Genomic DNA, 21260 nt, shown 5'->3' with positions numbered 1-21260 from the left:
AAAGGTAGTGCCAGTTAAAATACTGCTGTTGTTCCAGCTGATTAGATCACTGTTGCATATTTGCACAATCTTGTTTTACCTGTCACAATAACCTGAGCTGTCTGGGGAGATAAAGGTGTTGGGACCAAACCTCTGTGTCCTTAGAGGCTGTCTCTCCCTGCAAGGCACTGTCCTCCAGAGGTGAAATGGGGATGTTCATCAGAGTTTGCAGGGATCTGACACCAGCCCTGGCTTTGGAGTGTTCACAGGGACAGAGCTGGGTGTGTGTGTCACAGCTACAGACAGACAGACAGACAGACAGACCCATTTCACACCCAGCACTGGGAAACCCCTCCCAGCACAGCTCAGTGCCCTGCTCAGCACAGGGGAATTAATTTGGGGTCTTGCATTTTAAGTGCCTGACCAGAAACAAATAAAACTGGCTCAGAGCACAGTCACACCTCTGTGAGGTGCACACGTGCATTTCCAATCCTGCAATTCCCACTTGCCAACAACAGAATTACCTGCCTCTGCCACAAAGGGAAGCTGTTATCAGTGCTGCTCCCCTCTGCAGCACACAGGCCTGGCCTGCTCTGCTTAATTCACCTGCAGATGCTGAATTCTTCCTGCCCTGTGTGGTCCAGCTGTGTCTGGACACAGATACTGTGGCTCATGCCAGAGAAATGAGCTCTGATTTTCAAACCAATGACTGAGAGCAGCAGATCTCTTCATGTGGGGATGGCTGAACCAAAACACCCACAAAAAGCTGATTTTCAGACTGCCACTGCAGTGTTTGGGATGTGTTCAGTGTATGGATGCAAACACAAATGGTGTAAACTGAGGAGAAGACAGAAATTAACACCCAGCTCTTCACAAGAATTCCCACCCAAATGTGCAAGGGCTGCTGCTAAGAGGAGGCAAGAATCTGTTCCCACCTGGAACAGGACATGAAATTATTGTCCTAAATCACAGCAGAGGGAAATTCCAGCTACAATTAGGACTGTATGGCTGGAGGAACAGCTTGGAGCTCCCACATTTCCTTTTGTGGTGAGAGGATCCAAACAATGCTGAAAAAATCAGAGCAGCTGGGCTTTGCTCTCACTTGAAAAGGAAAAAAAAAAGAGAAAAAAACCCAGAGTAAAGCAAGTCAGAGAGAGATGAAACAGCACAGGTGCTATGGACACAAAACTCCTCATCCATAAGCCCCTGCAATCCCCCAAAAGGCAGCAGGTATTTGGTTTCCTTTTCACAAACAGACAAATGACATCTCTCCCTCACAAAGCACAAACATGTTCCACAACCCAGGGGAAAGATGTTTCTCAAGCTTTCTCCATCCATTCACTGGAAAAATTATTCCACCTCCTTCCCCCAAACTGCTCAGCTTGTGGAGATTTGGGTTTAAAGTATTGCTGGAGAAATATGGGTGGGGATGTGGGAGAGCTGTCTGCAAACCATGCACAGAATTCCACTTTAGTGTTTTCTTTACTAATTACCACATTAAAACCTTACAGCCTTCCAATAAAACTCTGTACTCTTTAAACAGAGATAAACACAAGCAACATAAAAGTCCTGAGTGAATCTTGAGAGAACTATTGCAGTTATTAACTGAGCTAAGGAAATGCACATTACCCAGAACATAGGAGTTGCCATTTCTGTTAGAACAGAAGCTCCTTTTAAGCTCTGATTCCACCTGAAGACACCAGGTGGCTGAGCTGTGCATTCCCAAACTGATTCCATGAAATGGGGAAATTTCAACATTTAGGACTTTTGAAATTAGAACTCCTAATTTAAAATTAGGAGCTCTAAAGCAGGAATCAAACCCTGGGTGCTGAGATTTATGACAATTCCTGGTTTGTACCACAGTAATTACAGAGTGAAGGCTCAGCCAGGCTGCCAGGACAGATGTGACCAAGACACCCAGGCTGTGATGCCAGTGACAAATGGGGAGCTGATAAGAAGGACTGGAGAGGGTGACAGGCTGAAGAACAGGTCAATACCACGCTGTCATGGAGCCATTTGAGCAGCATAATTAATCTCTTACTCACCTGGCATCATCATTCATTGTGCAGGGGTCAATAGGTGCCATGAAGCTCACCAGCTTGCTGTGGACGTGGAACCTGGGGAGAGCATCAGGAACTGCTCAGAGGAGCAAATGCTGAGCAGGAACAGCCCAGGGGAGAGCAGGGCTCTGCTGGGGGCTGATCCCTCAGAAATCACCAGCTGGAGCTGGCAATTCCCCTGCTCCCCTCTGCTGAACAGTGAGGGACAGCAATCCCCTCTCATGCCAGCCAGGGACAGGACAGCAGCCCCAGACAGACAGACAGACAGACAGACAGCCCCTCCCTGCCACTGCAGCATCCATCTGCACCCCTTCCTGCCCCCAGGGACAGCAAACCCCGCTCTGGAGCCATTTCCAAGCTGGGAACTCCCACCCTGAGTAACTGCAAATGGAGCATGGAAACCCAGGCAAGAGGAGCTGTGCAGAGATGGGGCATGTTCCCACCACCAAAACACTGCTGCAGCTGCCCAGAGAGAGAATCCCCTTCCACGTGCCACCCTGGGCAGGGATTTCATGATTTATATTCAAGGACATGACATAAAATTTAACAGGGTACTGAGGAGGTTTCAAACCCAGCATCCAAGGGCAGGGGACTCCAAAGCCAGGCATTGTGAGCACTGCCTGCCCCAGCCTGAGGGTCCATCCAGGCTGCTGCTATTTACAGAGCCTGACAAACAGCAGGCAGCAGGACCCACCAGCATCTGCCCAGCATCACCTTCCCACCCTGGCACCCCTGCCCTGCTGCTGTGTGCAGTGCAGGAGCAGTTATGGGCATGCTGAGCTCAGAGGGCTCCTCGTGCCCGGCTCACACAGGGCCACCCTGCAGCCTTGTCCTGGCATGGCAGGGATGGAGCCAGGAGCAGGCACAAGCTGTGCTGTGGGCACAGCCTGGCACCCAGGGCTCTGCTGGCACAGCCTGGCACCCAGGGCTTCTGCCCACTCAGCCCCAGCTGTTTGGTCTTGCAAAACCCCAGTGCAATGGGAAATATTCCATATGCAGTGGGAAATGTTTCACTCAGTGCAGAGAAGGACAGCCCAGCCTGCAGCAGCAGAGCTCAGCAAACACTGACAGGAGGAAGGTGTGCACACATCCCTCCTCCACAGCCACCTGCAGCTCTCTGAAGTTTGATTTTTGGATTAATTATTTCCCCTCCTAATGCCCCAATTTCCCTCGTGCCAAGGGGCAGACTGACTGCTTCTGGAAGCACCTGAACATCCTCAGCCCCTACACTGCACCCAAATAGGCTGCAATACTGAAGCTTTGCTAAAGAGGAAGAATTAAGGAGACAGATGAAATTTGGTATTAAACACTTGGCTCTCCAGGACCTCAAAGTCCCCCATGTAAGCAGTGCTGTCCCAATTTTAGAGAAGAACAGAGGTCAGGGATCTCCTGGGGTGACACCAAGTCTCTCAGTGGAAGCACCAACTATTTACAAACCCATTTGGGCTCCACTGCCCAATTCTGAAAATGCAGGAGCTCAACTGCACCTCAATCCCAAACACACACTATGAGCCTTTCTTCCTTTTATTGTTATCTTCCCTTCAGGGTCAGCACAGCTTTTAGTTAAAAAGCAAAAAGAGGCACCTGAGATGTCAGAGCTGCTGGGGGCACAGCCTGCACACCAGGAGAGGTTCCCCATCACTCCTGCAGCCTCAGTTGTGTGATGGTGTCAGGAGTTTTGACTGAATCCTGAATATATCCAATTATGTGTGATGCTGACAGAAAGGAATATTGATAGTCAATAATTACAGGCTTTTCAGGCCAACAAAGTAGCTCTTCCCTCTTTCAATAAATTATCTTATGACATCTATCTTAAAAATTGCTATGCCAGGCCAGACCCAGCCTGACTCCAGTGACTTTCCATCAGATGCCATCTCAAGTCAGGATTTATAGTTTACTCACAAAGGATGGTTAATGTGCTGGATTTTTCAGGAAGCAGAGCAGCTTTTCAGCATCCTCCCTCCTCCACCACAAATCATGCTGATCTCAGGGAGCTCAGAGGGGAAACACCTCCTGCTCTCAGGGCTGCCTCCCTCCCACGAGGGAGATTCCAGCTCTGAGCTCAGCCCAGTGAGTGACCCGGGAGGGAAATGGTTCAGAATGAGGGAGCTGTGATGTGAGCTACCAAGAGAGACCTGACACCAAATTCCAGCTGGCACTCGGGGAGAAACAGAGATTTACCTGAGGTGTTGCTGCACATCTTCCCTGGGAGCTGCTGCCCACATCTCAGTCAGGAAACACAAACTGCACAAGAGGGGCTTGTTGGCTCTCTCTGGAAATTCCAGCCCAAAAGGCTCAGGGACATGTGAGCACCTTTCCCTGGTGTTTCCACAGACCTGAGTGGGGCAATGCTGCCGGGCTGCAACCACCAAGCTCTAATTCCTGGCTCCAGGAACACCAGCATTCCAGGCTCCAGAAACATCAGCACTCCCCACTGATTCCAGGCTCCTATTCCAGAAACATCAGCACTCCCCACTGATTCCAGGCTCTAATTCCAGGCTCCAGGAACATCAGCACTCCCCACTGATTCCAGGCTCTAACTCCAGGAACATCAGCATTCCCCACTGATTCCAGGCTCCAGGAACACCAGCACTCCCCCCTGGCTGCCCACAGCAGGAAATGCCCTCCAAGCCACAAATCAGCCCAGATCCCCCAAAGCCAACTGGGTTAAAACACACCCAGAGCCGTCAGATTTTTCTTTTCCCAAAATAAGCATTTGTGTGTGCTTGCACAGGTGTCACTCACCGGATTCTCCTCCCTTTGCTGGCTTTCCTGTCCACTTTCTTCTTTATTTTGCTCCGTAACTTCTGGATGGCCAACCACTGCCTGGGGAATGCAGAACAGCAGGAGCACAGCTCAGAGCCACTCAACACTCCCAGAAACACTCTCTGATCCCCAACTGCATTAAAAGCTCCACTTCCCAACCACAACTTCCTCAAGTCAAAGAAGTTTCCAGCAGGGAAAAACTTCTCCTGGTTATAAATATTTTTTTAAACTGAAATGAGAGTCATCTCACCTGATTTATACAATGGAAACTCGACATCAGGGAAAAAATCTAACAAAATCCAATTACTGCAATCTTAATATAATCTTAATTACTGTAATCTATTTTATTGTAAAGTCAGATAAATGTACAATGCAATCACCACTTAAATGTAATTTTGTCTATATCGTGTTAAATCATAGTGAATAGCTTTCCATAATATTCCAGACGTACACAAAATAAATCTGACATTGCACTAAAATCTGGGTGATATTTTACAAGGAGAAAAGTTGTTTCACCATCAAAACATTTCTTGATGTATTTTGTTCCCCTCCCTATAGATGAAGCCCCCAAAATTGTTTCAGGGAAGAGCCCAACTCCAGCTTTCCTTGGCTTTTACACTTTCCTGAATTGGAGCCTGTGGCTATTTCAATGTACACTGCTCATGAAGTGGCATTTGGAAGATTCTTTACTTTCTAACTCTAGAATTAAACAGAGAAATAAGAGCTTCTCTGCATTAAATTATATTTTAGTTCTGCATGCAGGGAGCATTCATTGTGCATTTTCATTGTACAGAATCCTTTTTTACAGGAGGGATACACAGGAATTGCTTGAACTGATGGCAGAAGGATTATTCTGCTCAAACAACAGCAAAGCTGAGTTCATAAAGAGCCAAAGCCAAACTTCAGCAGTGGGCAGGCAGTTTTTGTGCCAGTGAGAGACAGAAACACCTGGACCAAACCTGGAAATACCTCCAGAGGATCACAAACAGCTTCAAGCCAGACTGGGTGATCACAACCTCTGCTGGAGAGGAGGATTTCCTGAACAATGGCACCACGGCTCCTCCCAGCTGAACTGGGCACTGTGCCCTCTGCACTGAGCTGTGCTGAAGGGACAGGGCTGTCCCAGCCCCTCACTCACCTGCCCATGGCCACCTGGTCGTTGGGGTCCAGGGCTGTGGTTTTGCGCTCGATCAGCTCTCGCAGGAGCTGCAGGGGAGAGAGAAACACATCTGAGACAACAAAACCCACCTGGAACAATGAAAACCCATCTGAGACAATAAAACCCACCTGGAACAACACAACCCACCTGAAACAATGAAAACCCATCTGAGACAACAAAACCCACCTGGAACAATGAAAACCCATCTGAGACAATAAAACCCACCTGGAACAACACAATCCACCTGAAACAAGCACAACCCCTCTGAAACAAACCAGCAAAACCCACCTGAGACAAGCACAGCTGTGCAGCCAGCTGCCCCAGGTGCAATGGGGCAATGTGCAGGAAAGGCTCAGCCCCACAGGCTGCCCCCAGTGCTGGGGAAGGGCAGGGAACTGAAACAATTCCCCAACAGAAGCTGGGCAGTGATGCTCGCTCAGAGAACAGCACAGCAAAATCCTTTTTATGGCTCCAGCAGGGATGCTCAGGCAGCCTTTTCTATTCCTTTTCATGCCCTGAGGGCTGGGGTTTGTCCTCCTTGCCTCCTGCAGCCAGAGGATGTTGTGAGCAGCCTTTCCTGATCCCTGACTGGGGCTGTGTGTTTATCACCACTCACTGCAAACCGTGCCTGCTGTGCCTTGGGCACTGGCCAAGGCATCAACACGAGGAACAGAAATAAACCCTCCAAAACGGAGGGGAACAAACTGCTTTATGGACACCTAGCAGTGAAGGAACAGCTCAGAAACACCTGGAACTGGCCCACCTGGAACCAGAATCCAGGCAATTCCAGGATGCTTTTCCTCCACCCTGTACCTTCCTCTCCTTCGAGGCATACACCACATTACCAGAAAAAAAGAGTGATTCAAACATAATTAAAAACCTGCCACTACTTTTTTTTTCTTCCTACTTGCTTATTTTTAGAGATTATTACCACAGCAATTACATTTAAAAATTCCAGGAGCCAGGCCACTGGTTTATTATCACTAGAAAACAGCAAGCAACTTCTCTGCCCTGTTTATCTGATTGATTCCCAACATCTTTCTGGCACCCAATCTATCAGTTTATCTCTGCCACTTCATCACAGTCACTTCTGGCAGCTAAATACAAGATCCAAATCCAGTGTTACACAGACACACGACACAGCAAACCTGTGTAGCACTGCCACTCTGCAAACAGCTGCCCTCAAGGCTAAGCAGAAATGGGATCTTGCTTTCCAGTCAATATTCTGTCAGAAGCAAGGTGGGAGGGAGGCTTGGAGCAGCAGCCACAAGTGGTGCAGAGAGCTCAGGGTGGTTTCTGCTGCTGTGTGCTCTGATCCTGTCCCTGGCACAGGGCAGGTGTCACACACAGCCACCCTGGGCAACAGCAGCAGGGCAATTCCTGCAGGGCTGGGCTCCTCCTGCTGGCACAGAAATTCTGCAGCACCATGGAGAGCCCCAGCTGTGCCCACACAACGCCAGAGGGCAGCTGGATGGGATATTGGGAAGGAATTCCTGGCTGGGAGGGTGGGCAGGCCCTGGCACAGGGTGCCCAGAGCAGCTGTGGCTGCCCTGGATCCCTGGCAGTGCCCAAGGCCAGGCTGGATGGGGCTGGGAGCACCTGGGACAGGGGAAGGTGTCCCTGTGATGGGGTGGAACAAGATGAGCTCTAAGGTTCCCTCCAACCCAAACCATTCCACAATTCCAAGATGGATTTTGGGGCTGGTTCCTAACCCTGAACAAGTTCTGTGGACCTGGGGGCTGACAAGGCCTTGCAGTGCTCCAAATATTCTTCAGGGCATCCCAGCTGTGGCACTGGGGGCACTGCCTGGAGAGCAGAGTGAGGCAAAGATGAGAGAGAATAAAATTTAAAAAAAAAAAAAGCAGAAGCAAGAGGGAAATTAGGAAATGGAAATAAAAGCTGTGAAGCATCTTGTTACATCTAAATAGCAAAAGTCTCCGAGCTGAGGTTATAAATCATGCTAACAATGGTTACTAAAATAAAAGTGGATGTAGCCAGAGGCTACCACTGAAAAAGTCAGGCCAGGCCTGCCTGGCTGCCTTTGGTCTTTAAGGATTTGATTAGTTTTCTGTTTTCTGCTTTCTGGTTCAGAGTCCTGCATCCAGCCCCTGCTCCAGAGCCAGCCAGAGCCTGGGACACAGAGTGAATGATAAATTCATTTACTGAATAAAGCAACACTGTTTTCCCAGCACAAGACTTAAAGCACTTCCCAAATGGTAATATTTCATTAAGCCTGGCGATTCTGCTTCAAATTTATTAGCCAAAACAGAAAACTCTCATCAGACCCCATATATTCCATTAGGAGTGATATATGGTGTCTCCCAATGTCTAATTATTAACTAGGAAGTGTGAGTAAATCACCATCAGCCTTAAGCCCTGATGTGTGAAGACAGAGTTAGGCAATCCCAGCATCAAAAGGCTTTGATTTGAAGGAGATCCTGCTTTGCTTTCCCTCCTTCACCTCTGCCCTGAACTGGGGAAAGCTCAGTGTCCCAGGGCACACACACAGAGTGCTGGCAAGAACAGCTCCATGCCAAGCTCAGCTCAGTGTCCCAGGGCACACACAGAGTGAATGGAAGAACAGCTCCATCCCAAGCTCAGCTCAGTGTCCCAGGGCAGCACAGAGTGAATGGAAGAACAGCTCCATCCCAAGCTCAGTTCTGTGTCCCAGGGCACACACAGAGTGAATGGAAGAACAGCTCCATGCCAAGCTCAGCTCAGTGTCCCAGGGCACACACAGAGTGAATGGAAGAACAGCTCCATCCCAAGCTCAGCTCAGTGTCCCAGGGCACACACACAGAGTGAATGGAAGAACAGCTCCATGCCAAGCTCAGTTCTGTGTCCCAGGGCACACACACAGAGTGAATGGAAGAACAGCTCCATCCCAAGCTCAGCTCAGTGTCCCAGGGCACACACAGAGTGCAGGGAAGAACAGCTCCATCCCAAACTCAGCTCAGTGTCCCAGGGCACACACACAGAGTGAATGGAAGAACAGCTCCATCCCAAGCTCAGCTCAGTGTCCCAGGGCACACACACAGAGTGCAGGGAAGAACAGCTCCATCCCCAGCTCAGCTCAGTGTCCCAGGGCACACACAGAGTGAATGGAAGAACAGCTCCATGCCAAGCTCAGCTCAGTGTCCCAGGGCAGCACAGGGAAGAACAGCTCCATCCCGAGCTCAGCTCAGTGTCCCAGGGCACACACACAGAGTGAATGGAAGAACAGCTCCATCCCCAGCTCAGCTCAGTGTCCCAGGGCAGCACAGAGTGCAGGGAAGAACAGCTCCATCCAAGCTCAGCTCAGTGTCCCAGGGCACACACACAGAGTGAATGGAAGAACAGCTCCATCCCAAGCTCAGCTCAGTGTCCCAGGGCACACACACAGAGTGCAGGGAAGAACAGCTCCATGCCAAGCTCAGCTCAGTGTCCCAGGGCAGCACAGAGTGAATGGAAGAACAGCTCCATCCAAGCTCAGCTCAGTGTCCCAGGGCAGCACAGAGTGAATGGAAGAACAGCTCCATCCAAGCTCAGCTCAGTGTCCCAGGGCAGCACAGAGTGAATGGAAGAACAGCTCCATGCCAAGCTCATTTCCCAGTGCCAGCTGCTCCTGCCCAAGCTGGGAGCAGCAGCACAAGCCATGGGAGCAGAGGGAAGTGTCAGGGATCTTGGTTTTGCTCTGGGCTCTGCAGCAGGAGCTCTCCTGGCACACAGCAGCACCCCCTGCACCACTGAAGGGCTCCCCACAGAATCCCCCAAAGCAGCTCCCCTCAGTGCCAGGCAGAGATGCACACCAAACCCACTGGACACAGTCAGAGATGCCATCAGGGTGTTGTTCCGGGGCTCATTTCTCATTTTAGAGGTCAATTTTCATTGTAGAGGTTAGGTCTCATTTTCATGCACTATCTATCAGTGTTTCTAATGCTGCACTCACTGACCTTTGTGATTTGCAGACCCCTAAGAATTGCCAGTGGAGACAAAGAGCTAAGGAGAGCTGAAATCAGCCTCTGACAAAAGGCTGGCTTGTTTTACACCTTACAGAGCAAATCAAATTTAAAAACAAGTCCATCTACAGATGCCCTGTAACAACATTTGGATTTCCACCAGAGAAAATTTAAGTTTGCAGCTCAAATATTATTTTAAATCCCCTTGAAATGCTTTTTAAAAACTTGTTCTTATATTTAATAAAATGCAAGTGGAAATCACTGGGCAGTCTCTTTTTAAAGCCCATTTTATTCAAATTCAGGTTTGTGTAAATGCACAGATTTGCCTATTTTCGAAGAACCCATTAAGAGAAGCTCCAAATCAAGCTTTAAAATGTGTTATTAACCATCCAGCCAGCCATTTGAAAGATACATGCCTGTGATAAGAGTATTGTATTGCCATTAACCTGTGGGATGGTTCGAGACATCTCTTATTCACACAAAACTCTAAATGCATCTAATTAAAGCCACAAGATCAGCTGTCCATATTAATCACTCACCGGTTTAATTAAGGTAAACCAGCTTGTCACAAAGCCAGCCTTCTCTATTCCTCACCATTATTGACTTTTAATACTTCTCTGGATTGGCGATTCCTTGTTTAGGGCACTGCCAAATTCAGGGAGAGCACACCAGTGTCCCCCAGGAGCTGCTGGGGACACCAGAGGAATCTCCATCAGTGAAATTTTCCAGAAAAGCACACAGGGGGGGTTAAGGATGCTGATTTTGGGGTAAATCCAGCTCTGAGAACCCCCCTGGAAGGATTTGGTGATTCCTTGGGTGCTCCCCCTCCACTCTGGCGCCCACAGCTGTGACAAAATGCCCCAAACCAGAGAGAGCAGAGGCAAAAAGGGATTATGGATATTCCCAATTCTCCCCAGGCATACCTGCTGCCAGAAGTGATGAACATTTGTTCTGGGAAGAGCTGCTACCAGTGGAACACTTAGCATATGAACACTAACCTAATTCCTGTTGGAAATAAACCAATTTCCACTCTCTCCTTTACCAGAGGAGTATTTCAAGCTAACAATAAAATCTCCACTGTAGCATGTCACAGCAGCAGCTCCCTGGTAGCAGGCTGGAATTTTAAGTCTTAATGCTGCAATATCAGCTGTAATGAATCCTACGTAAATATGACTCCTAAAAATAAAAAGCCTTTTTCTTCCCTAAAAACCATGTATGAAGGAGGATTTAAAGGAAAAGGAAACCTCCAGCCTCTCCCTGCTGCCAGTAATGAGAAGCTTCTGAAACACTTTGACTATTCCCACCCAAATAAAAATATTTCACTGCATTACTCAGCTCAGCTTTCCATCACCACCCAATATGGGTCATCACAATAAAAACTGCTTATAAAACAAGTGAGGAGCAGGAGAAAAGGCAAAGTGGGATGAACAGGCAGAAGAGAGTTAAATCCTGAATCATCACAAAATTCCACCAGACCCACCTGCTGAATTCTACTGAATATTAGACCTGGACAAGAAAATTGTTTTTCCAGTAGAAAAACAGATTAATTAAAGAGCTTTTTATTATAATCTATAATAAAACAGTGTAACTACTTATTCTGTTATCATTAACTTGTGCACATTCATCAAATCTGGTTCATTTTTACTTGCCTAATTTCACACTGACACATAGAGGAAGCTGATTTCCAGTGCTGTTCTTTATCTGAATGTTTACCTTTTAAGCAGTAATCAAAACAAATGAATAACTATAAAATGCTATTTAGAAGAGCGAAAAGGATGCCAAGGGAAGCCTGGATGCAGATTTCAATAGGAAGGAAGAGGCAGGTGCTGAAATGCAGGCTGCAATCAGTGTTATGCACAGGGGTCAGGGGTTGGGAGCACCCTGAGCCTGCTGCTGGTCGCTCCCTCCCAGGGTTTATTTCCATGCCCACACGCAATCCCACACACACAAAGCAGCCTCAGCTCTGACCCGGGGACAGCAGAGCCATTCAGGGCCCTGGCAGCCCCATTGTGCTCTGCTCTCCCTGCTCTCAATGCAGTGCTCAGCTCCAGCTCAGCGCCCTGACAAAAAGGAAAGCACTTTATGAATCCAATTTAATTGGGAGGTGACAGAAAGCACAGAGCCATTTTCCTCAGCCTCATCCCTGAACTGGCTCCAGTCTCTGCCAAACCCCACCGAGCACAGAACACCAACCAGGGCACCCCAAAACCACTGGGATCTGCACAGGAGGCATTTTGGGCATGGAGGAGAGGGGAAGGCTGGAAGGGAAGGAGAGGAGCAGGGAGGGAGACAGAAAGAGCCCAGCAAGAGGGGAAATGGATGTGCAGCTGCCTGGCTGCTCAGCAGATGTCTGCCTGTGATGTACGAGGCCGGCAGAGGCTGTCGGAGCTGCTGCCAAGCCCTGCCAGGTGATTAAAGCCTGCTCCAGCCTCAGCACTGCATTTCCAGCCCCTGGGCTCCCCAAGTGCCACCCAAGGCTGCCCGTGCTGCCAGATGCTGCTGCCTGGGGCTGCCCCTGCAGCTGGAGCAGCAGGGAAGGCAATCTGGATCCCAGCCCCTGTCACCCATCCTTCACCTCTGCCCGCGCCTCAAACTGCTCCAATTTGCTGCCACCTCCCTCCTGGGAAATGGCCAAGATACAGCTGTGCCTGGCAGAGCCATTTGTTTTACTCAGGTGACTCTCTTCCCTCAATGACCTCTATTAGTTTAAGTTTTAATTTAGATTAACCCCAGCACCCCAATTAACCAGGGAGGGGAGAAGCTAAGCTGGGCCTGCTCATATTTCTGAAATCACCATTTAGCACAGTTACAGTTATTAGAGGGAAAGATGGGGACACTCATCCATTGCTGTTTTCTTTTTAAAAAATTAACATTTCATGGCCAAGAAGCACCTTCTCTGCAGAGGTCCTTGGACTGTCAACCTCAGCTGTTTCTCTTCTCCATGATTTTGTTACTCCAACTTCACTTCTTCTGTGTTCTGAGGGTCCAATCTGCCCCCAAAGCTGGGCTACTTGGACCCTAAATTCCACCTCAGTATTATCTCAACAGATTTATCTTTATTAAGATTTATCTTCAATCCCTGCTGCCGACAGGACAGGCCCTGTCCCATCACCACTGGCACCCTCACATGGCAACAGCTCTCTCCTACTCCCCCAGCACTTTACTGGCCACTCTAATAATTATTCAAATTTTTAAAAATCTGTCTTTCCAGTGATATAATGATATTTGTTTAGTCCTGAAGGTCAGGCTCAGTGTGGATCACCAAAGCAGGCAGAGGTTTCACACTCTGGGGAAGGGCTTACAGTGACATATTCCTCAGTATGTGACAATTCCAGTTTTCACAAAGCTGGCACTGTCTTCATTAACTGAACTACAAACACAGTGTTTCCCTGCACTGGGTGCAGATTACTTGCTTCTAAGAATTCTGCAAATAAAGGAATAACTGGCCTGGATCCAAGCTGGCCCAGTTCCAAGGGAAGAGCTGGAGCAGCCCAGGAGCTCTCCCATTCAGCAGGCGAATGAGATGGTTCAGGCTGAGACAAGAACAACTTTCAGTGCTCCTGAGGATGCTCTGGGACTGTTTTTCCTAAGGGGGCTCTGCCCACAGAGAACAGAGAGGATTCAGAGCTTTTTCTCCTGCGTTGTTCCCCAGGGAGAACAGGCACAGCTCCTGCAAGCTCACACCCACAGGACAACTCCAAACTCACACAGCCCCAGAGCAAAAACTGAGAGCAGGGTGCCCTGAGGGACCTGCAGAGATTCTGGGTGTTAAAACAAGCAAGTGAGTTTTACAGGTAAAGAGAAATACAGAGCTCAGAACCAACTGCATTTTCTCTGTGAGCATTAAAACCCAACTGGAGCCGTAATTGCAACAACACACATTGAGCATCACCTACCTGGTGATAAAAGTCATCATCATCAAATATCTCCTCATCAATGTCCTTCAGGTGCCTGTTGGAGTCTGAGGCAGGGAGGACTTCCTGCAAGCATCAAGGGAACACTGAGAGCTCACATGGGCACATTTCTGTCCCTGGCTCCAGAGACATCACCTGCAGCAGCTTGTAAACACACTTGATGATATGGAGGAATGGGGGAAAATTCCCAACATAACCAGCTTTTAAGGAGCAGGAATACATTTAAAGGCAAGGCAGAAACGCTGCCAATGCCAGAATAGATTTATGATGCCTTTACTGGGAAATAAATAGGACTGTGCAAAGTCTTTCTGGCAAAATACTACAGATATTTTTAATGCAATGGCAAAAATACATCTTGCAAGTCCAGTAATTCTACCTGATCTCTCAGAATTGAGTATTTATTCATTCTTAAATACTAAATTAATAAAGGGCTTACTACTAACATATTCTGTAGGTTATATGCAGTATGATTTTAAAAGGGACTTTCTGGGTTAAAGACTCTAAACTGCAGAGTGAAAACCAAGTTTTGCTGCCGCTACCTCAAAAATCAGATTTAGTGAGCAGCACAGGAGGGGCACAATCCCAGCTTAGGGAAAACCTGTCAGGAACTGGGACAGGAGATAATCACAAACTGGAATTTAAATGTTTTTCCTCAGCCATTACACCGCAGGAATCCACACTCAGAAATGCAGCAAAGTTTGCAGAATTTTATGGCTTGGCACTCTATTACTGGCATGTTTGGCTGCAAAGGGAGACCATTTTCTGTGGGAAAAAGAAATCATTTCCCCTGGGTGAAATCATTCTCCTGGGGTCTGGTATCAGCTCAGAGGTGGCCCTAAGGGGGCTCTAAGGGCCTGCTTGGTCCTCCCTGGTGGCAGCTTTAGTTTTGGAGAAACTCAGCAAAGTTTGGAAATGTTCAGGTTGCGGCCCCAGTGTCAGCAACCAAGGGAGCCCATTTTCCATGGAAAAGAGAAGTGTGGCTCCCAAGGGAAACCATTTTCCCTGGCAAACAGAAGTCACCCTCCTCCACCCAGCTCCCAAACAAGCACACCCCATCGCGCCGCCGAGTTTCCCAGGCTGAATCACTGAAACACCAGCTCTGCAGAGCTGCCCAGGAGGAATCAATGAAATAAACCCCTCCTCACCTCGCTGTCAGGCCCGGGCTGAGGGGCTGGGGCGGGCTGGGGCTCCTGCCTGCCCAGCACGGTGTAGAGCGAGCGGCGGGTCTGCGTGCGCCGCAGCAGGCGCTCCCTGTCCAGCAGCACGTGCTCGATCTGCGCCAGCACCGAGCGCTCCAGGGCTCCAAACCCCTGCAGGGCACCAAGCACTGTCAGACAACACAAACACACACACACACACACACTCACAGCCTCTCCTCGCTCTGTGTCCCCATGTCAGCTCAGTGCAGGGGTTGCTGTGAGCGGTTTTTATTTGTTTCTCCCTTCCTGACCTGAGGCGAGTTGATGCCTGGCTTAATAAAAGGCCTTTGCTGTTCTGGTTCAGATTAACTTCTCTGTGATTAATACCAACTCAGAGATGTGAGGAGAGCCTGGATCTCTGGCTGAAATGATTACACATTGTATTAAAGACTACACTTCATGGAGGAGGAGAGCCTCAGAGGGCCCTGCTTCTGGGAGGAAGCACAAACAGCTCCTGCAGCAAAAGAGTGACATTTTCCTGGAGATCATTGGCTGTGAGGGGATGTCTGGTTGAGAAGACACAGAAACTACCAAGAGACACCTCCCACGGTCCCAGGTTGCTCCCAGCCCCATCCAAGCTGGCCTTGGACACTTCCAGGGATGGGACAGGCACAGCTGCTCTGGGCACCCTCTGCCAGGGCCTCCCCTCACTCGCAGGGAAGAATTTATTCCATGTATCCCACTCAAATTTCCCCTTTTTCAGTATGGACTCGTTCCCCAGATCCCTGCTCCATGGGAGCCATGTCAGCACACACAAACCAGGCCTTGCCTTGCCCATTTTGCCAGTTGCCAGCTTGGTCTTGTCGTGCCACTTCTGCAGGGTGCTGTTCCTGTAGCTCCTGAAGTCCCTGTAGCGCTTGGCTATGAACTCAGGGTACTCCTCAAACTTCAGCTTCCTCTTGGGGAGCCTCCTCCTCTTCTCCTGAGCCTTCTCCACTGGCTCCTCATCGCTGCTGCTCAGGATTTCATCCTCACTGCAACAAGAGCACTCAGGATGAACACCCTGTCCCTCCCCAAGGCAATGTGGGATCCTTGCTGGCCCCTCCACACTGATATTTCTGTTAAAAGCCCCATTTAGGCCCTGCTCCATAATCAGAAATATTCCAAACCAGACTTCCCACAAGGAATGCAAATAACAGAGTGTCTGTCACCCAGGCCCAGCAGCACCTGAGAGAGCAGCAGGGTGAGGGTGCTCAGGAGGGCTGGGCATTGTCCTGTCTGCAGGAGAACAAAGGGCTCAGGAAGATTTTATCTCTTTTTTGCATTTACCTCTCAGTCTTTGCTTGCTTTCCATCCACCAGGTGCCTCGTGCCTGGGTACTGATAAAGCAGCTCATCCTGAAGCTCCACCAGCACTTTCAGCAAGGCCTCCAGGGCTTTACAACCTGCAGAGCCAGGGACACAAGTGAGGAGATCTCATCTATGGGGGAAACTTTAAACCATGACCTGGCGAGTTTAATGAGAGGACTCTGATCAGAAAAGCAGAACTGCAGGCCCAGAGACCCTCAGGAAGAGAGAAAGGGAAGAAAAGATGGGGTGGAGGGTGTAAATTGATCAATACATGGTGTGAATGTGATTTTTGCTGGGATGTGCAGCTGCACCTCACACACACAAATCCTGAAGGGAGATGTGATGCTGTGTATCCAAAGGTTTTTGCAGCTGACAGTTCCTGTGTCCATGCAGTGCCTGTTCCAAAGGCTGTGGGCTCTCCAAGGTCACTCAGCTCCAGCTGACTGTGGGACAGGTTAGCTGCACACTGCCACAGCATCTGCTCCTCAAAAACAGGGGCTTTGTGTGGGGAGCAGGAGCTGGGACCTGGATTTGTGTGGGGAGCAGGAGCTGGGACCTGGATTTGTGTGGGGAGCAGGAGCTGGGACCCGGATTTGTGTGGGGAGCAGGAGCTGGGACCTGGGTTTGTGTGGGGAGCAGGAGCTGGGACCCGGATTTGTGGGTCTGTGTGGAGAGCAGGAGCTGGGACCTTCCCCAGAGCTGCCCCTGCTGCCTCCTGTGCCACAGAGCCAGTGGGGCTGCCCTGATAACTCCCCAACCTCCCCTTGTACGTGGCACAGAAAGAACAGGGAGAACTTTTCCCCACTCCATTGCTGTCTTTATTTCTGCTTTCAGTGGGGGACACAGGGATCATGGGCAGAGTGAACAGCAAATCTTCCTCAGGCAGACAGAGGCAGAAATCAGCCCAGACACTCAGAGGTCTCAATCTCTGCGTGCTCCCACTGTGATATTGCTCAGCTGTCACCACCTTCAGATAAATGATGGCCTGACCTCAGGAACAGCAGTGTCAAGGAGAAGATGCTTTAAGATTTCTGTTGCAGATCAGCTGCTGGACTGGCCCTCCCTGAGCCCATGGTTCATTATAGATCCACCCTGACAACTGCTCTATATAAACCTATTAACGGATTAGGTTTGCTGCACTTGTAAATCAGACGTGTGTGAGCATCAAAACAATTCCACCAGACAAACAGACAAAAGCCCTTAAAAATGCATTTGTTGTAGGTGTCTGCAGCTAAAGCATCACTTGCAGGAGCCAAGTGCCCCCACCCTAGCCTGAGTGCACAGCTTACACCAGCAAAATCCTTCCCACTGCCTGCAACACAGCCCAGTGTCCCCTGAGCTTCCCAAACTGTTTATTTTCTCCCTGCTGCCTCTCCTCCAGCAGCAGTGCTAATGCACTCCAGGCAGCTTTGATCCTGGCAATTACAAGTGGAGCAGCACTCCAGCCCTTGTGGGGTACAGCAGCAAGGAAATAAAGACGGGCTGAGGCTGCCCCAGGCCCTGAGACAGAGCCCAGCACACGTGGGCATGGGGAGCAGTTCCATTTGGAGTGAAGGGGCTGCAGAGGGCAGGGAAGACAATGAGCGTGTGTCTAACCAGGTGGGAGGGCTAATTACTCCAGGCAGTGCCTCCATCACAGCCTCTGAGAGCTGGGGAATTTCCCTGCTCTCAGTTCTTGGGTATTTAATGGCATTACTGGATGGCATTCTCACTTCTGCTGCTGCTTCAGTGTGCTGTAAACTCAACTTCAGAACCACCCTCCTCTGCTCTCTGCCCATCCAGCCCTGCCCCATCCATCCCACATTTCATCCAGAGGGGGCTGGTTTTGTTTTCTTCCCAGCCTCCTCTCCCTCTGAAGCCCCTCTGCACTGCCTGCCTTGGGGCAGAGTCTGGCCCCAGCTGTGAATGAAGGCAGCACAAACCCAAACTGATCCATGGGTGCAAACTGGGCCATTCAGAAAGGACCCTGGACACTGACTGACCCTCCTACCTACCCCCAGCAGGATTTTTGTAATGCTGCTCCTTGTCTGGAACAGGCACACAACAAACCTGGCTGGAATGGAACCTCCAGCTCAGATGGGACTCAGTGTCAGTGGTGAGACACTACCCTGGAAGAGGCACTTTCAGGAGTCCACAGGAGCCCCTTCCTTTGTGTCCAGGAGGGAAAAATTGTTCCAGACCCATCAGGCAGCAGATGAACCCACCCAGAACGCTGGGAGCCAGCACCAGTAAATCACAGTGTGCCTTTCTCTCAATATTCTTACATCTTCCCTTATGCAGCCCCCAGCCAGGCTGGAAGCTGCCCTGCAGTATTTAGCTCCATTCAGGAACAGCACTGCCATGGATCAAAGTACCAGGAGATCCACCAGAGGTGAAACCTGTCCTGCTGCTCCCCTCAAAGCACACAAAATGAATTCTGTCAGTGCCAGGGGCTGTGGGCACACTGGAGAGGGCACACCTGGCTGCAGGGGCTGCTGTGCTCATCCACGCTCCAACCCCAGCATTCCCACAGCTTCCCAGCCAGGGAAAGCCCTGCACTCCCTTCCATGAGCTCTAAAGATGGAATCTCATTTCACCCTCCCAAGCAGCTGCATGGGACACTGAATCCTTGGGAAAACCCTTCCCAGGATGTTCCAGCAGGAACCACCACCTACCCAGCACACAGCTCCACTGCAGAGCTGTGCCAGCACTGCAAATTCAGGACTTTTCCCTTTCAGTTCAATCTGGGGCTCTGGCATCACAGGAACATCACAGGCATGCAATGCCTTCCATCCTCCCTGCCCCTCCACAGGCTGGGGAAGCACCCACACAGGCAAGCTGGGGCAATGCTGGCACTGGGATGAGGGGATGCAGAGCAAAAGCTGGGCTGGGAGCGTTCCCTGCCTCCATGGAGAGTCCCAGGGAGCCCCCATACCATCAATGGGGGGATGCAGAGCAAAAGCTGGGCTGGGAGCATTCCCTGCCTCCATGGAGAGTCCCAGGGAGCCCCCATACCATCAATGGGGGGATGCAGAGCAAAAGCTGGGCTGGGAGCATTCCCTGCCTCCATGGCCAGTCCCAGGGAGCCCCCATGAGCCCACCACACACATCAGAAGGAGGAGAGGAACCCTCCCTCTGATCTGCATGGCTGCACACAAGGAGAAGCACCTCCACCTGGCACACAGGTTTATCCCAAGGAGAGGGGGAACCTTCCCTCCCTTCCAGGGCTGTGGGACAGGAGTTAAACTGCAGGTCAAAATGGCCCTGGATGAGCTGGCCCTGGAACAATGCTCCCCACTCACAGCCAGCAGCAGCCACTTGCACTCGTCATCCCCAGCAATTAATCCCCCACCAAACACGTTTGATTAAATCTTTTCAAGCAAATCCTTTGCTTTGCTTTTGTTAGTTCACTTCTTGTCAACATCTATTAAAATATGCCTTTAATTCTCCCACAATCTTAAAAAACACCGATTCCACTGTCTTCAACTTTAATCAACTGTATGGCCGGCATTTTTCATTTCATAATAATGTGCTGTTTGGAATTCAAGAGGCAGGCTCAACATCAATCATTCGGCAAGAATTTTTCCACTGCAATAAATATGCAAATGAGGAAAGCCAGTCAGTCGTATTTCAGGCCCGACTTGCTAGTGTTTTAAAAAAGACACAAATTTATTAATTGCCGTTGGCCAGCGGAATCCTATTACTTTGGGCATTGATTACAAAGCTGTGTGAGTGATTATTGTGCAACTCGCAGGCTATCCAGGCATGAGGAAAAATTATTAAAGCAAGGCAGAGATTATCAACTCGGAATAACAATAAGCCTTAACATTTTAGGCCTCTAACTTCTTCAACAAAGAATTACGCCGCAGCTCCAGTGTATCATAATTCTGAAGGCTGTCAGTATTACTTTTGGAGCTGGCTCTGTATTCCCAGCAGCAGGGAAAGGAGGGGGGATTCCTCCAGGTGGCACATCCCAGACATGGGGCTGGGGACGGGAGCCTGGATTCATCCCAGGGTGGAAGGAACCTCAGAGGAACAGGCAGGGTGGCAGCAGCCCCAGCCTGGCAGCCCTGAGCATCCTGGGGTCCCACAGCAACATGGAACAGAAATTAAAGAAGTAATTCTGTGGGTACAGGGGCTCCAAGAGCCAGCCCAGACTCAGTGTGATTTTTTTACAGGTGGGGGATTTTTTTACATTCCCATTTCTCACACACTTGAAGCACTGGGAAATCTGTCCAAATGGGAACAACACTCCTCTCATGCTCCCCAAAACAGGGAGTTTGGGGAATTTCACCAAATGATAGAGGAAAAGGGCTGACTTTGCTGCTGGCAGCTCCACACCCAAGCCCAGTTTGCTGGTTCCATTGGAATGCAAATGAAAATTGTATTCCCTGGGCACAAAGGAGCCAGGGCTGCACCCCCCTGCCACAGCAGAGCCTCAGCTGACTCCCAAGGAGTCCCAGAGCAGCCTCAATTTAGCCCTTTCACTCCAATATTACTGCATCTGACAGGGAGGACAACAGGATCAGACACAGATGAGTTTGCTAAAAGTAAAGAAAATAAGTGGATTCAACAAGAGAATAAAGGCTGGGTGCTCAGGGGTTTATGAGAGGGGACTGGGGGAGGGGGCAGCTGAGCAGGAGAGAAAGAGAAACACTTCCATGAAGTTCATGCTCTGCTGATTCACCTCAACCATCATCCTCTGGTATCAGCCCAAACCAGGGAGGGGCTGGGGCTGGCAAAAATGAGATTTATAAAAACTGATGCTTTCCATTACTGGAAATGCAAAGAAGCTGACAGCACACATTCCTGCCTCTGCCAGCCTGGAGGCCCCAGGTACGTGGGCAAGGAGGAGAAAGGAAGAGGAAATGTGAGATTTCACAGTTCTATCTGGATATTGAGGCCAGAAGGGAACATTAGCCCATCCACACTGACCTCCCCACATAATACCAGGCCATTAATTATATTTATCATGAC

General features: G+C 49.7%; 1 protein-coding gene across 1 annotated transcript in view; it reads right to left on the bottom strand.

Annotated features, from left to right (window-relative positions):
* The window catches only part of AATF (apoptosis antagonizing transcription factor), a 37962-nt gene that overhangs the window by 8405 nt on the left and 8297 nt on the right, over window positions 1-21260 (bottom strand). The window contains exons 5-11 of the mRNA XM_064729210.1: window positions 16285-16399; window positions 15785-15989; window positions 14962-15126; window positions 13799-13882; window positions 5944-6011; window positions 4785-4865; window positions 2025-2096 (exon numbers count right to left, since the gene is read on the bottom strand). Coding sequence (XP_064585280.1) covers window positions 2025-2096; window positions 4785-4865; window positions 5944-6011; window positions 13799-13882; window positions 14962-15126; window positions 15785-15989; window positions 16285-16399 — 790 coding nt within the window. The remainder of the gene's footprint in view (window positions 1-2024; window positions 2097-4784; window positions 4866-5943; window positions 6012-13798; window positions 13883-14961; window positions 15127-15784; window positions 15990-16284; window positions 16400-21260) is intronic.

This window comes from Zonotrichia leucophrys, chromosome 19 (assembly GCF_028769735.1).
Source record: "Zonotrichia leucophrys gambelii isolate GWCS_2022_RI chromosome 19, RI_Zleu_2.0, whole genome shotgun sequence".
Lineage (NCBI taxonomy): Eukaryota > Metazoa > Chordata > Aves > Passeriformes > Passerellidae > Zonotrichia > Zonotrichia leucophrys.
Note: the sequence above shows the minus strand (reverse complement) of the source record. Positions and strands in the feature narration are given on the sequence as shown.